The sequence below is a fragment of the Saccoglossus kowalevskii genome, chromosome 1, assembly GCF_978046115.1.
Source record: "Saccoglossus kowalevskii chromosome 1, keSacKowa6.1, whole genome shotgun sequence".
In the NCBI taxonomy this organism is placed as follows: Eukaryota; Metazoa; Hemichordata; class Enteropneusta; family Harrimaniidae; genus Saccoglossus; species Saccoglossus kowalevskii.
The window spans coordinates 19,868,628-19,883,914 of NC_140641.1; the positions used below are offsets into that span (position 1 = coordinate 19,868,628).

The following is a 15,287-nucleotide window of genomic DNA, read 5'->3' on the forward strand; positions in this document are numbered from 1 at the left end:
GTTTCAAACCTGTATAATATATTTTTATAGAGTTTAGAATACATTTATGAATTTATTAATACATGTACTGTATATCAAATTATAATATTCTTGTTTTAAACCAATAAATTCTTAAATCATAATAAACACACCTTTGTCAGTTAAAAACTAATAGAGCAGATACTTTTTTACGCTAGAGAATAGGCTTTGAACTCGTAAACATTTAAAAAAAAAAAAATTTGTTCTTTATTTAGATTTTAGGATGCGGTTTAGCGGCAGTAGGACTATGGTTACTTTTAGACCCTAATACACAGAAATATGTGGAATCAATCGACAACTTAGAAGAGTATTACATCGGCACGTATGTGATGATTGGGTGCGGTGGCTTAATGATCCTGGTTGGGTTCCTAGGATGTTGTGGTGCCTGTTGTGAAAGCCAGTGTCTTCTCTGTATGGTGAGTATTCTCAATATTTTGTTTTCATAATCGTGTTAGTTTTTATGTTAGAGTAATTGGACATATACTAGTATTATTGAAGGCCCAGTCACTAACTTATTTGCTTTTACTGGCTATAATACATACACTCATACAAAAACAAATTGATAACTGAGGAAGGAAATTTTTTTTACTCCCATTTGCGAAGCACACAATGGTTTTCCTGTCTGTATGTCTGTTCCACCAGTATCTCAAGAACCTCTGTTCGGATTTCGATGAAACTTTGTATATACCGGTAGATACACTGGGATAATGTGCCAACCTGTTTACCAGTAGTTATTGGTTGACAACCACACATATCGATGATTTTATTTGCATAATAATGAGGCAATCAACTTTTCCACTGGTGAAACTTGGTTCACAGACATGGTTAGATTATGCTATAAATCTGTGTTTATTAATTACCTAATTTGTAGCTGTATGTTTGATATAGATCTAACATATTTTAATAAAACTTATATAGCTGCATTGGGGTAATCAACAGACCTGATTAGAATATTATCATCTAATCTGCATAACAATTAGCCACTTTTAGTATTAGAACTTTTCAGTGAATTTCAATGAAACTTGGAACATAGGTGTCCCGGGACAAATCATAGGCCTGATGAATTTTCAGTTGGTATCTGTGCAAATTAATTGTATATGCTATGGTGCAAGTTGTGGTAACTGTTATCTCTCTTGAATTTTTTGTATTTGTATTTCTTTGTATTTAATATGTTCCTTACCATACAAAAACCCTCTGAAGGTTTTTAGTAGTGTAATAAAGTTATTATTATATAACACAGGTAATGTTTTATTGAAAACAAAATTCATGCATAAAATATGGATAGTTGGAGCTATTGCCACTTCAATTGACGTAGATACATGTATACTTATCTCGAATTGTGGAGCAAATTGTGTTGACTATTGTGATTCTCACACAGCAGAACTATATTTATTTCATGTATTCAATTTTCTCAGCACACAGGAGTTCTTTATAAGCTTTCTTTGTTTATGTATTTTTGTACCAGGAGACCTTATTGTTACTGCTATTATATACTGACGTTTTTTTTCGTTGTTATTAGGATAGGATAGGATAGGATATTTTATTTGGAACGTACACAAAAACAATGCTTGAGTAAAGTCCAACGTAAGAAACATACAGTATCACAACTAATCTAAAATAATTTTAAAATCTGAAAAAACAAAATTAGCTAAAATACTACAAATATATTTGTCTACACTAGAGAAAACATTAATAAACAATTCTCCATTTGGTAATGTTTGATAGTCAGGTGAGTATTTGAACAATGTATAGAGGAATTTTTTTCTGTGTTCAGAAAAACTGTCACAATGAAAAAAGTAATGTTTTTCATCACCCACATCATTAGTGTCACATTTGTTACATACCCTGTCAATTTTATTTATTCCCCTGTGACGACCTATTTCAATTGGCAAGAAGTGGGCTGAAATACGAAATTTGGTTAATGCTACTCTGTGTTTTTTGTTTTTTATATCATCCAAGTATTTTTCAAATTTATAATTATTTTTGAATGTTTTATAAGTACTTAGTTTATTATGACCAGTTTTGTTCAACTGACTTTCCACATTTGTTGAGTAAATTTGGTATAATCTTTCTTTAAACAGATTGCAAAAATTTGCCTGATTAGTATCCGTGTTTGTCATATTTGTAATTTGTAGAAGTTTTTGGACAAATTTATACCAGGGATCGTATTTAAACCCACTACTTATTATGTGGTGCTAATCGCGAATGCAAGAGCAAACTAACCTCCCTAATCTATTACTGCATGTTTGAAAGGCAGGGACAGACGTACTCTGAGCAAACATACTAATCTAAGAGTCAAACACTAAACCTTCCTGATTTGCAGCCAATTTGTTAACCATTGTACCATCGCTTTAATAGGAAGGTCACTTTTCATAACCAAATAACAAAAAATAAACCATGTATCCCTTTTGTTTTATTTCAAGAATTTCAGGCTTGATCCTTATAATATATGAATTAGTTTTACCTTATACATCTTAATAGACATTGGTAACTTTTTTCAACAGTTTTGTTCAAGATCTGTAGGTAACAGCAAATTATGACCAATTATGTCCATTTGATCCAAAATTAACGAAGAAATTATACAAAAATAATGAAAAATGTGCAAAAACTTGAACCAACAATTTGTCAGACAATGAATTACCGATAACTTCAATCATTGTTAAATCAATGTTAAATCATTGTTAAATCAATGTTAAATCAATGTTAAATCAATGGCGTATACATAAGTCTAAAGGAGTCACCAATATTAGACCACACAACATCAAAAGATAGAGTAAAAAACATTAACTTTTTCATTTGTAAACAAATATTGAATCATTTTATACACAAGTCCTACGTCCAGTCTGATACACTGCTGTCATAGTAACATGTGTGTTTGTTTTCACAACGTTTAATCACATTCAGCATGATGACAGGCTCTTTAATTTCTTTAAATCATTTACAATATTCATGTTGTATTTCTTGAACAGTATTTTGTGCTACTGGTTTGTGTGTTTGTCATTGAAGTCGGTGGTGGTGTTTGGGCATACTATCACCGACTAGAAGTCGCTACTATCATAAACGAAGGCCTTGAAGATGCAGTACTCAATATATATGGCACAGAGGGAACTGAGGAGACTGTAACGGCTGCTATTGATTCACTGCAGCAAGGGGTATGTTGTAATAGCATTAATTATCTCTAAGACAAGGTAAAAGGGATGCTGATTTTGACCTAAGTGACATGGAATGACATATCCATCCATGCTGGTCCCATGATTTCAGTGTAATCTAGGTAATCATGATGAGTGACCCAAATATTATATACTGCTATTTTTATATTCCTCAATTGATGCCTATCGTGATGATGTGACATTTCAATTTGGAAAACAATCAAAATCTATTGCTTAGTTTTTATAGTGTAATATTTGTATTGACAAACAAAATACCAAATTGATGTTTATGCAATATATTAATACTGACTACCATTTTACATGACTGAATATAAAAAAATAGCAGGAATGTTCCTGCCAAAATCTTAGTGCCAAATTTTTCACATTTTTATGTATTTTTACATATTTTTAATTTTGGACAAAATAGACATAGTTTCTCATTGGATATAAATCTTTTACATTTTTTAAAAACAAAGTATACAGAAATCAGATGTTTTATGAATGGTAATTTCTAGGTTATGGTGTCAAAGTTCAACATATAAATTATTTCTCAAAATGTTTCCAGCTGCTTGGTATCCAAAAAACACCAAATGACATCCAAACAGCTGATAATGTAGAGGGTCCATTTGAACTTGTTAATGATCTCACCAGCCTTTAAGAATGTCAATCGCCATTTTACTGTCATATTTGTAAACAGGTTTGTGAATTAAATGTTTTTGTGTAGGCGGCATGATCACACCCTAGAAATAAAAAAGGGTTGAAGAAAAATTCAAACTGAAAAGTGAGGTGATGAAACTGTTGATGACAAAAAACATTTCATTATAAGCCCATGAAAATCAAAAACTTTTTTTTTGAAAAATGAGGGCTTGAAAAACTGATTATGGAAAATTTGCAGAACACTTGTAAAATTACAATTTTTAATATGTTGTTGCGTCTTTGTATTTTTTCTTGTTATACTAAACCTTGTGATGGTTTGAGTTGAAAAATAAAATTATTACTCTCATCTTGAAATTGATAATTTAATGAATGTAATTGACCTCTGATTAATGGGGTCATACCTTGAATATTAAAATTATGTATATAGTAACACTTTCTCATTTAGATATTTTAATGATCACTGGTTTCTTGTTGCACACAATATAGTATTGATCTAAAACATTGTGAGAAATGGCTTCAGAACTAAGATCAGATATGCATTTGACAAACAGCGCCATCTAGAGTTGAAACAAGTTTTTTTCACCTGCCACTGAAATTAATTTCATGCACTTGTTGTTGCATGGTTAATAAATGAGACATTCAGGAGGATAAATGCAAAGAACATACTTCCCTTAAAATAATATTGTATTTTTATTTTTTATTCAATTATTATGCAAACTGTATTTGCTCTATTAGAAGCGCATGCGCTTATGTACGAAATAAAGGTATGTCTATGATCAAAATAAGTCACAATATAATGATCCAGCGTACAATGCGTACATTGCACTTTTAAAGCAGACGGGTCGTCACCTGCGCACGCACGGGAATTGAGTTCCAAATGACGATAACAACTCATGTTAAAAACGGAAAGGCTCATGGGTAGATGCTTGTTTGTAAACAATGACACACTTTGGTCATCTGACGCATGCACGAGTGACGACTCCCCCCGATTTAATAGAGTCAGATACTTTATTTTCACTTGGAATTTAGTTTACGCTATTTTCACTGAATGAATGAATAATGAAATCACCTTTTTTCCCTATTTATTGCATTCAATTTATCAAAATTCACTGAAAAAATAAATGTTATACAAAACAGCCAAATTGTCTTTTCAGTGAAAATTTATTTCAGCTAAAATAAAGTATTTTACAGTAGAGCAAATTTGGTATTTGGTATGATTTTTGATGAGCAATTAATTAATGATCTCCTTAATGAACTCTTTTAGCTTGAATGCTGTGGTGCAAATGGTCCAGTGGACTGGAAGGATTCATATTATAATGAAAATATACGCAAATATTCTGTACCAGATAGTTGTTGTGTAGATATGACAAATGGATGTGGTGTTGGAAAAATAATTGGTGAAGATTTAGGTATCGATGTTGGAATATATAGACAAGTAAGTTAATAGTTGAGGGGAAATTGCATGATTGTAGTCGGCTGTGAAAGCACTGGTCAATTATAATAGCTACTTTGTGTAAATGCAGTTATGGATAGATGTTAATTATGTCAACAGTTATCAATAGCAATGAAACATTTAATTTTTAGCTCCGCTGTCGACTTTGTCAAGCGGAGCTTATCATATGAGTGATTGTCCATCGTCGTCGTCCGTGTCAATGTTTTACTTTTTCGACTTCTTCTTGAAAACTACAAGTCTGAATGCTTTGATACTTGGTGTATATGTAACTTGGGTGGACCTCTCTTAGGTTTGTTCATTTCATGATGATATCTTCAATTCTCTAATTTTAGTGATTATTTTTGGTTAAAAGTGATTTTTTCGACTTCTTTTTAAAAAACGCAAGTCCAATTGCTTCTATATTACATGTATAGGCACTACATGTGGACCTCTCTCAAATTTGTTCATTTTGTAATGATATGTTTAAATCACTAATTTTGGTGAATATTTTTGTCATTTTTAGTGAAAAGTGATATTTTTGAATTCTTGTTAAAAACAGCAAGTCCCATTGCTTTGGTACTATACATATTGTTCATTTTCTAATGATATCTTCTGTTCTTTAATTGAAATGTGCATTGCTAACAGCGGAGCTATCTCAGCCGACAGTCTGCTTGTTTATGTTCACTCGGCCTACTTTTTAGTTCCGCTGTCGACTTTGTCAAGCGGAGCTTATCATATGAGTGATTGTCCATCGTCGTCGTCCGTGTCAATGTTTTACTTTTTCGACTTCTTCTTGAAAACTACAAGCCTGAATGCTTTGATACTTGGTGTATATGTACCTTGGGTAGACCTCTCTCAGATTTGTTCATTTCATGATCATATCTTTAATTCTCTAACTTTGGTGAATATTTTTGTCATTTTTGGTAAAAAGTGATATTTTCGACTTCTTGTTAAAAACCGCAATTCCAATTGCTTTGATATTACATATATAGGTACTACATGTGGACCTCTCTCAGATTTGTTCATTTTGTAATGATATCTTTAATTCTCTAATTTTGGTGAATATTTTTGTCATTTTTGGTAAAAAGTGATATTTTCAACTTCTTGTTAAAAACCGCAAGTCCAATTGCTTTGATATTACATACATAGGTACTACATGTGGACCTCTCTCAGATTTGTTCATTTTGTAATGATATCTTCAATTCTCTAATTTGGGTGAATATTTTTGTCATTTTTGGTTAAAAGTGCTATTTTCAACTTCTTGTTAAAAACCGCAAGTCCAATTGCTTTAATATTACATATATAGGTCCTACATGTGGACCTTTCTCAGATTTGTTCATTTTGTAATGATATCCTTAATTCTCTAATTTTGGTGAATATTTTTGTCATTTTTGGTAAAAAGTGATGTTTTCGACTTCTTGTTAAAAACCACAAGTCCAATTGCTTTGATATTACGTATATAGGTACTACATGTGGACCACTCTCAAATTTGTTCATTTTGTAATGATATCTTTAATTCTCTAATTTTGGTGAATATTTTTGTCATTTTTGGTAAAAAGTAATATTTTCTTCTTGTTAAAAACCACAATCATTTATGGTGAAAAATGATATTTTTGAATTCTTGTTGAAAACAGCAAGTCCCATTGCATTGATACTATGCATATTGTTCATTTTCTAATGATATCTTCTGTTCTTTAATTAAAATGTGCATTGCTAACAGCGGAGCTATCTCAGCCGAGAGGCTGCTTGTTAAAACTGTTGACTGAATTAGAATTGATTGACAGGAGTCAGTCGTGTAATTTCATCTTTCTTAATTCATTTATCTAAATTTAATGTTGAATATATTTTGTTGCACTTTTTCTCAAATGAATGAATATTAAATTATTGAAAGAATGTCACTAAGTATGCATGAAAACAGTACAGTGGGAGTATCGATTGATGAATTGTGGAGGTCAATGTGTCTGCATACTGTCTGAATGTATACTTGCATCCTTGCAATTATCTTATTTATATATACACATTTTCTCGATCCAATCACTTGTAAAAGTAAAACTAAGTAAATTGGTGACAATTATTGGAACTTTCTCATTATAAACTACATTTTCAAAAAGGTCCAACATTGTTCCATATTTGGAATTCACATTTCCAAACATGGTAGGATGCAGATACTCCATTCAAAACCGCAATATTATGGTAGGCTGTAACTTATTGCGATACGGTGACGACTCGTGTATATTATATTTAATTTTTGTGTTTCAAGAAAATTAAATAAATTAGTATTATTCTACAAAAGCACCAGCAACATATTCATCAACATTTTAAAAGTTGTGGTCGTATTCTGTTAGCAATGTTTGTTGTGTCTTTGGGGCCCAATAAATAACATGGAAATCAGAAAAACATTTACATATAAAAAATCATTTAAGTTTAAAATTTTTTTAAAAATCTATACTGATATGTTTCAGGGATGCAGTGAAAAATTAATTATAGAATTACAAAAGAATTATGTGTTGATGGCTGGTATTGGAATAGGCATAGGAGCAATACAGGTAAGACGGAATCATAGAATTACAAAAGAATTATGTGTTGATGGCTGGTATTGGAATAGGCATAGGAGCAATACAGGTAAGATGGAATCATAGAATTACAAAAGAATTATGTGTTGATGGCTGGTATTGGAATAGGCATAGGAGCAATACAGGTAAGATGGAATCATAGAATTACAAAAGAATTATCGTATGTGTTGATGGCTGGTATTGGAATAGGCATAGGAGCAATACAGGTAAGACGGAATCATAGAATTACAAAAGAATTATGTTTTGATGGCTGGTATTGGAATAGGCATAGGAGCAATACAGGTAAGATGGAATCATAGAATTACAAAAGAATTATGTTTTGATGGCTGGTATTGGAATAGGCATAGGAGCAATACAGGTAAGACGGAATCATAGAATTACAAAAGAATTATGTGTTGATAGCTGGTATTGGAATAGGCATAGGAGCAATACAGGTAAGACGGAATCATAGAATTACAAAAGAATTATGTGTTGATGGCTGGTATTGGAATAGGCATAGGAGCAATACAGGTAAGATGGAATCATAGAATTACAAAAGAATTATGTGTTGATGGCTGGTATTGGAATAGGCATAGGAGCAATACAGGTAAGACAGAATCATAGAATTACAAAAGAATTATGTTTTGATTGCTGGTATTGGAATAGGCATAGGAGCAATACAGGTAAGACGGAATCATAGAATTACAAAAGAATTATGTGTTGATGGCTGGTATTGGAATAGGCATAGGAGCAATACAGGTAAGATGGAATCATAGAATTACAAAAGAATTATGTGTTGATGGCTGGTATTGGAATAGGCATAGGAGCAATACAGGTAAGACGGAATCATAGAATTACAAAAGAATTATGTGTTGATGGCTGGTATTGGAATAGGCATAGGAGCAATACAGGTAAGACGGAATCATAGAATTACAAAAGAATTATGTTTTGATGGCTGGTATTGGAATAGGCATAGGTGCAATACAGGTAAGACGGAATCAAAGAATTACAAAAGAATTATGTGTTGATGGCTGGTATTGGAATAGACATAGGAGCAATACAGGTAAGATGGAATCATAGAATTACAAAAGAATTATGTGTTGATGGCTGGTATTGGAATAGGCATAGGAGCAATACAGGTAAGACGGAATCATAGAATTACAAAAGAATTATGTTTTGATGGCTGGTATTGGAATAGGCATAGGAGCAATACAGGTAAGACGGAATCATAGAATTACAAAAGAATTATGTGTTGATGGCTGGTATTGGAATAGGCATAGGAGCAATACAGGTAAGACGGAATCATAGAATTACAAAAGAATTATGTGTTGATGGCTGGTATTGGAATAGGCATAGGAGCAATACAGGTAAGATGGAATCATAGAATTACAAAAGAATTATGTGTTGATGGCTGGTATTGGAATAGGCATAGGAGCAATACAGGTAAGATGGAATCATAGAATTACAAAAGAATTATGTGTTGATGGCTGGTATTGGAATAGGCATAGGAGCAATACAGGTAAGATGGAATCATAGAATTACAAAAGAATTATGTGTTGATGGCTGGTATTGGAATAGGCATAGGAGCAATACAGGTAAGATGGAAGTACACAAATGAAGTGGCTATAAGGAATGCATAACGTCATTCGACAAACACACAAGTAAAGAACAAGACAAATTTATTTTGTGGTGTAATATTCAGAGTGCTGCATTTCTCGCTGATGACTGACCAAATTAAAACTCACAATAACTATTACATAAATCATCACACTTCCAATTTAGAACATATAAAACAGATTTTACCGGATTTGTTTGATACTCCACCCATTCTGAACCCTGCCCATGGGCGGGGTTTCAATTAGTGGGCGATGTTTTGGTCCACACATTGCCTGACTGAACCTACAAACATTTTAATAGCACAACTCCCCTAATCATTTACTTTAACGTGTTCTGAGGCAATTTCCAGCTCTTAGGCCAAATTATAACGCAGCAAACAAGGCTGAATTTGCTTAAGACAAGTAATAAAATTGTTTGGGATAAAACAAATCACTTCAATCATTTACTGTAAAATGATTCAGTGAAAACAAAATCCAGCAAATATACCTGTTTTCATATATTTTACATTCAACTTGTCAAAAATTCCATGCAAAACACCCAACAAGTCTTTTGAGCGAAATCAATTCCAGCTAAAATAAAGTATTTGATCTGTTTACATACTATGGTTATGCAACTTCTAAGTTTAGTAAGCTCTTGTGATTACGACAAATGTTTAATATTCAGAATCATTTGCATTGATTTAACAATATATAACATAATTCATAGAATATTGTAAAACATGTCAGAATTTGACAATATTATTCAACAATGTTTTGAAGGAGTACTTTGATCATGCATTCCTCTCAAAAATATATCAAACATCACCATAAAACCGTAAATTTACCTGTTTATTATGTTCCTGCTTGCATTAATGACTTTTTGCATAATTATTCATGTAAACTAATTGTGACATCATTGTAACTGACAAAGTTATTCATAACTAGTGACATCATTCAAAAGTAAGAATGTCATTCATAGTGATCATCATATGGATAGTGACATCATTCATAGATGATGATGTCATAGTCATTCATAAAAAAAAATGATGTCACAGTGACAATGACAAATTTCTTATGTGATTTGAACACAAATTTAAAGAAAACAAAACTACTTGAAATATTATTGTATGAAACCAGGTTTCTAATTTTCTAATATTTTTTTTTTTTTGTATTTACAGTTACTTGGCATGATCTTCTCTATGTGTATGTGCTGTTCATTACGGAAAGGCGACGACGGATATAGTAAAGCATATCCAATTTAACAAGATTGTGAGTTTTTTAACTTTAAAAAAATATAAAAAAAGTTACTGATAATTTTTTATCAGAATAACAGTGGATGGTTGTGAATATAATATTTTAAGATTGAACAACGAAACATTAATACTCATACTGAAACACGTTTTCATATGAAGTCTATTTTTAATCAGCTTTTTCAAAAGAAAGGTTGTGTAAAATGATGAAGTGTGAGATGTTAGATGAAATTACCGAACCACACCTGAAGATAGAATGGTAGTATTCAGTATTTAACATTCACATTTTTAGTTTCATACAAATAAATATATTTGTTCAGTTCAGTCTCCTCAAAAAATCACAATATATTATTCCAAACTGTACAAATCAGGGTTCTTTTTGACTGCCATTAATCCCCACTTACTAAATTAGCCATTTGAATGTTGTAACTGTTCCCGCCAAATTTCTTGGCACAGAATTTTGCAAATTTTTCTTATTTTTCAAAATTTTTGAAAAAAATTTGAAAACAATTATGTGGGTTGGTATTATAAAATTCACTATTGTGTTTTTTTCTGTCCTTGTGCAGAGTGTTTTCAGGCAATATACGTGTTGATATAGTATTATTCATCATAGTACAATTTTGAGCACATATCAACATTTTGGTTATACAATTCACAAAAGTTTTTGATTTCAAGAAAATATAACTGATAATCAAAATCATAAATTTGCAAAATTTTACGATGATTACATAAGTATGAAATATAAATTGTTTACTCTTTTAATGCCAACATTTTAGTGCTATATTTTGCCCATTATTATGTATTTTTTTTAAAATGTGGACCAACTGGCCATAATTTCCCGTTGGCTGTAGATCACAAGCAAAATAATATGTATATGAAAAATGTTAGTCAGGTAGGAGTTAGTGGTGCCATGACTACAATATAAACATGTGTGCTGATGAGGAGTGGTTGGGTAGTGTGGGCGTTGAAAACTTGACTCATTTCTGTATGCCCCAAAAAGGATTGGGGTGTGGGCATTAAAAATTCATTTCTGCATGCCCAAAAAATTATTGGGGGTGTGACATTGAAAACTTATTTCTGTATGCCCAAAAAAGATTTGGGGTGTGGAGGTTGAAAACTTGACTCATTACTAAAGATATTTATCTCCCATTCTTTCACAATTATTTATTTTGAGGAAATGTCATAGAATTGTGTCCCAGTTTTGATACCCCACACCCCCACCTCCACCCCAAAGGATGAAGTGGACAACATACAGTAGAGAATGGAGAAATATTATTTATCTTCTTCAGAGGATGTTTTGTGGATCCAATTCAACCTTTAGTGCATGTGCATATATCGTATGGAATACTTAAAGTATATATCTTCTGATGGTACAGAATAATAAAGTAATTCAATATCATTTTCCGGGGACAAGAAACAAAACCTATTTCTTTTTTTTAGCCTAAACCTTTTCACCACAAGACTTACTCGCCCAAATTTTTCTGCACTTTTTCGCTCAATATTATTGGACATGAACACTAATTTTGGAGCCAACAGAAACAAATTTGAGTCAATTTTCAGTTTTTATTCAAAACATTGAGCTATTTTGTTCCAATCTTTGAAGGAAATTGCAGACTATAAACAGGACTATTTTGAGAATTTGTGATGTAAATCAGGAAAAGGTGTTGAAAAGGTTAGTTTTTTTTATAGATGTGAATGATAAGCTACCAGTATAAAACAAAATATTTCTTTTTTAAATATAAACACATCTTAGTGCCTTTCACATTGTTCAAATGTTGATGTTTAAGTTTTATAGCTCTTCATTTTTAATATTTTTCAGAGAGGGGAAACAAGGGTATTTTTAAAATTCCATATTTTTATTGCAATATAAAATATTGACCAAAATATAATGCAAGTAGCTGTATTTTTAACTAATAAAAGTTTTTGTAAACATTAAATCTTTAAATATGTCAATACTTATACACTGTAAAACCATTTAATATTTTCACTGACATTTAATTTCACTATTTTGATGTTTTAAGCATATTCACTGTGTTTTAATTTCACAAATTTGTGAAGGAAACAATGAAATTTATTGTTATTTTACATGTTCATGTAGATTTAATTTAGCAAATTTTACTCATCAGTGAAAATAACGAAATTAAAACCCGGTGAATAAATAATGAAGTAACGAATGAATGTAGAGATAATACCCCAGTACTTACTGTATACATGTAGAATATACTGTGAGATATTGGTGGCTTACAACAATTTGTTATTTTCCACTAAATGGCAATAATAGTTTCTACCAAATACTGTAACTGTTTGTTCTTAGTGTTTTAATATTCTTTTAATGCCATACCTTTCCCACCAACATTTGTATGTTTTTTTCTGTAATTTCTTTTTTTAGGTTGAGACCAAATGTACCAATTGGACAGTGGCTTTGATTCAAATTTTTGAAAACATTATAGAAATATTTCGAGAGAATATTTTGTGCAAAGTAATAAAAAATTACTTTGTTGGTCAAAGGCATTTTAAGTGACAAGACTTAGGGTAGAAACCATAAATCGCATGGCAATGTTCATTGGTTTATTGTGTATTATTTCATGAAGATATTGTCTCATTGTACCCATAATATAGCATTCTTATTTGAGTTTACTGTGACATATTTCTCAAAAAGTACAATTTATTGAAAAATGAATAAATTCTTCATGAGTAGGCTTCTACCTAAAGGGCAGTGGTCGTTGTGTCACACATGTATGAGATATTGGACTCATATAAACAAAGATGGTAATTTTAACCAAAGAGTACAAACTGAGTGTCGCATACGACTTATTTACCACTTCCGTGTCACTGAGAATGTTCTAGAACCGTATTGTGTCTCGGTGGAATATTCTATATTTTTTGAAAATGGTTGAATAGGTAATAGAACACTGTAGGAGGCAATAGAAGGTAATGGAACATTCTAGAAATTTGTAGTAAGTTCCAGGCTCATTATGTATGCTGATGTAATGGTCTATTTATAGACAGTGGGGGTATATATAGGGGAGTTGTTCAGCACTGAGTTCAGATCGGAGATCTCGTTGAATTGTATTGGAGTTTAAGTATCTAGTTATTGGAGTAGTGGAGTTTTACCGCGTTATTGTACTTGATGTTTACAGAGTATAATAATACCAGTACCAGTTGAAACCTCATCTGTTGGCTCCATGTTCGTATTTTATCATCGCCGCCAGGGTAGTCTTTCTTGTTACTGTTGCCATTTTGGTATTTGAACCATCACACCTGTACTATACCAATTACGGTAATATTACGTTGCGTGTGACACTGAGATGTTACCAAGCTTTAAGTAGGTAATTTCTTTGGTGATTGGAAGGTATCGAAGGAGCCACCGGCGGTAATTAGTGCATGTTGCACCCAGATAAAAACATGTACTCTTGATTTTCATTACAAGAGCGGATTGGATTGCGGGAAAACCAATGTTTATCTACAGAAATGTCGCACACGCGAGGCACAACGCCAACCACCCTTAAAAGTGAAGTGGTTATGATAAAATTAAAAGACATGTTGAATTATTTTTTAACTTGTAACTGTAAGTGAATATAGTATTACTTTATGAATTATAGATTATGTTTATAGAGATATTACTTTATGAATTATAGATTATGTTCATAGAGATATTACTTTATGAATTATAGATTATGTTCATAGAGATATTACTTTATGAATTATAGATTATGTTTATAGAGATATTACTTTATGAATTATAGATTATGTTTATAGAGATATTACTTTATGAATTATAGATTATGTTTATAGAGATATTACTTTATGAATTATAGATTATGTTCATAGAGATATTACTTTATGAATTATAGATTATGTTCATAGAGATATTACTTTATGAATTATAGATTATGTTCATAGAGATATTACTTTATGAATTATAGATTATGTTCATAGAGATATTACTTTATGAATTATAGATTATGTTTATAGAGATATTACTTTATGAATTATAGATTATGTTTATAGAGATATTACTTTATGAATTATAGATTATGTTCATAGAGATATTACTTTATGAATTATAGATTATGTTCATAGAGATATTACTTATGAATTATAGATTATGTTCATAGAGATATTACTTTATGAATTATAGATTATGTTCATAGAGATATTACTTATGAATTATAGATTATGTTCATAGAGATATTACTTTATGAATTATAGATTATGTTTATAGAGATATTACTTTATGAATTATAGATTATGTTCATAGAGATATTTATTAAATTACTTTCTACTTTTTAGACAAAACTAACAATTATGATTCAGACATTTTGATTATCTACAGCATTTATTTATTTTCTAGGAATCTGTTATGCATCATTGATAATTGAGAAAGGAAAACTGTAAGAAAAAAACTGCCAGATATATTATTCTGATATTTATTAATCTAGAGAAAAAAATAATTCAATTTACAAGAATACTGTAGATTAGGCCAGACTTTTATTATCCCTTGTTTCGCGAACCCGCCGAACAGGAGCCGAAAATGAAATGAAAATAAAATTTTATTTCAGCGTAATTTCTCGCGCCCGCCCGCAACAAATTGCTAAAAAAATATTATTTTTATCTTCTTTTTTTTACTGCCT

At 31.1% G+C, this 15,287-nt stretch overlaps 1 protein-coding gene and 1 long non-coding RNA gene across 3 annotated transcripts in view; both read left to right on the forward strand.

The window, feature by feature from the left end:
• The window catches only part of LOC102802208 (CD9 antigen-like), a 30,083-nt gene extending 22,172 nt beyond the window's left edge, over window positions 1-7,911 (forward strand). The window contains exons 2-5 of the mRNA XM_078014244.2: window positions 234-434; window positions 2,988-3,170; window positions 5,089-5,259; window positions 7,719-7,911. Of these exons, the coding sequence (XP_077870370.2) occupies window positions 234-434; window positions 2,988-3,170; window positions 5,089-5,259; window positions 7,719-7,895 (732 nt within the window). The 3' untranslated portion in view covers window positions 7,896-7,911. The remainder of the gene's footprint in view (window positions 1-233; window positions 435-2,987; window positions 3,171-5,088; window positions 5,260-7,718) is intronic.
• Window positions 7,912-8,182: 271 nt separating this feature from the next.
• Window positions 8,183-10,816, forward strand: LOC146750422 (uncharacterized). Of its 2 annotated transcripts, none has more exons than XR_014930712.1 (2): window positions 8,183-8,491; window positions 10,582-10,816. It is a non-coding gene; the product is annotated as an uncharacterized LOC146750422 (long non-coding RNA). The 2 variants fall into 2 exon arrangements; XR_014930704.1 differs by lacking the exon at window positions 8,183-8,491 and adding an exon at window positions 9,290-9,403 and having other exon boundaries at window positions 10,582-10,741.
• The last annotated feature ends 4,471 nt before the right edge of the window (window positions 10,817-15,287 follow it).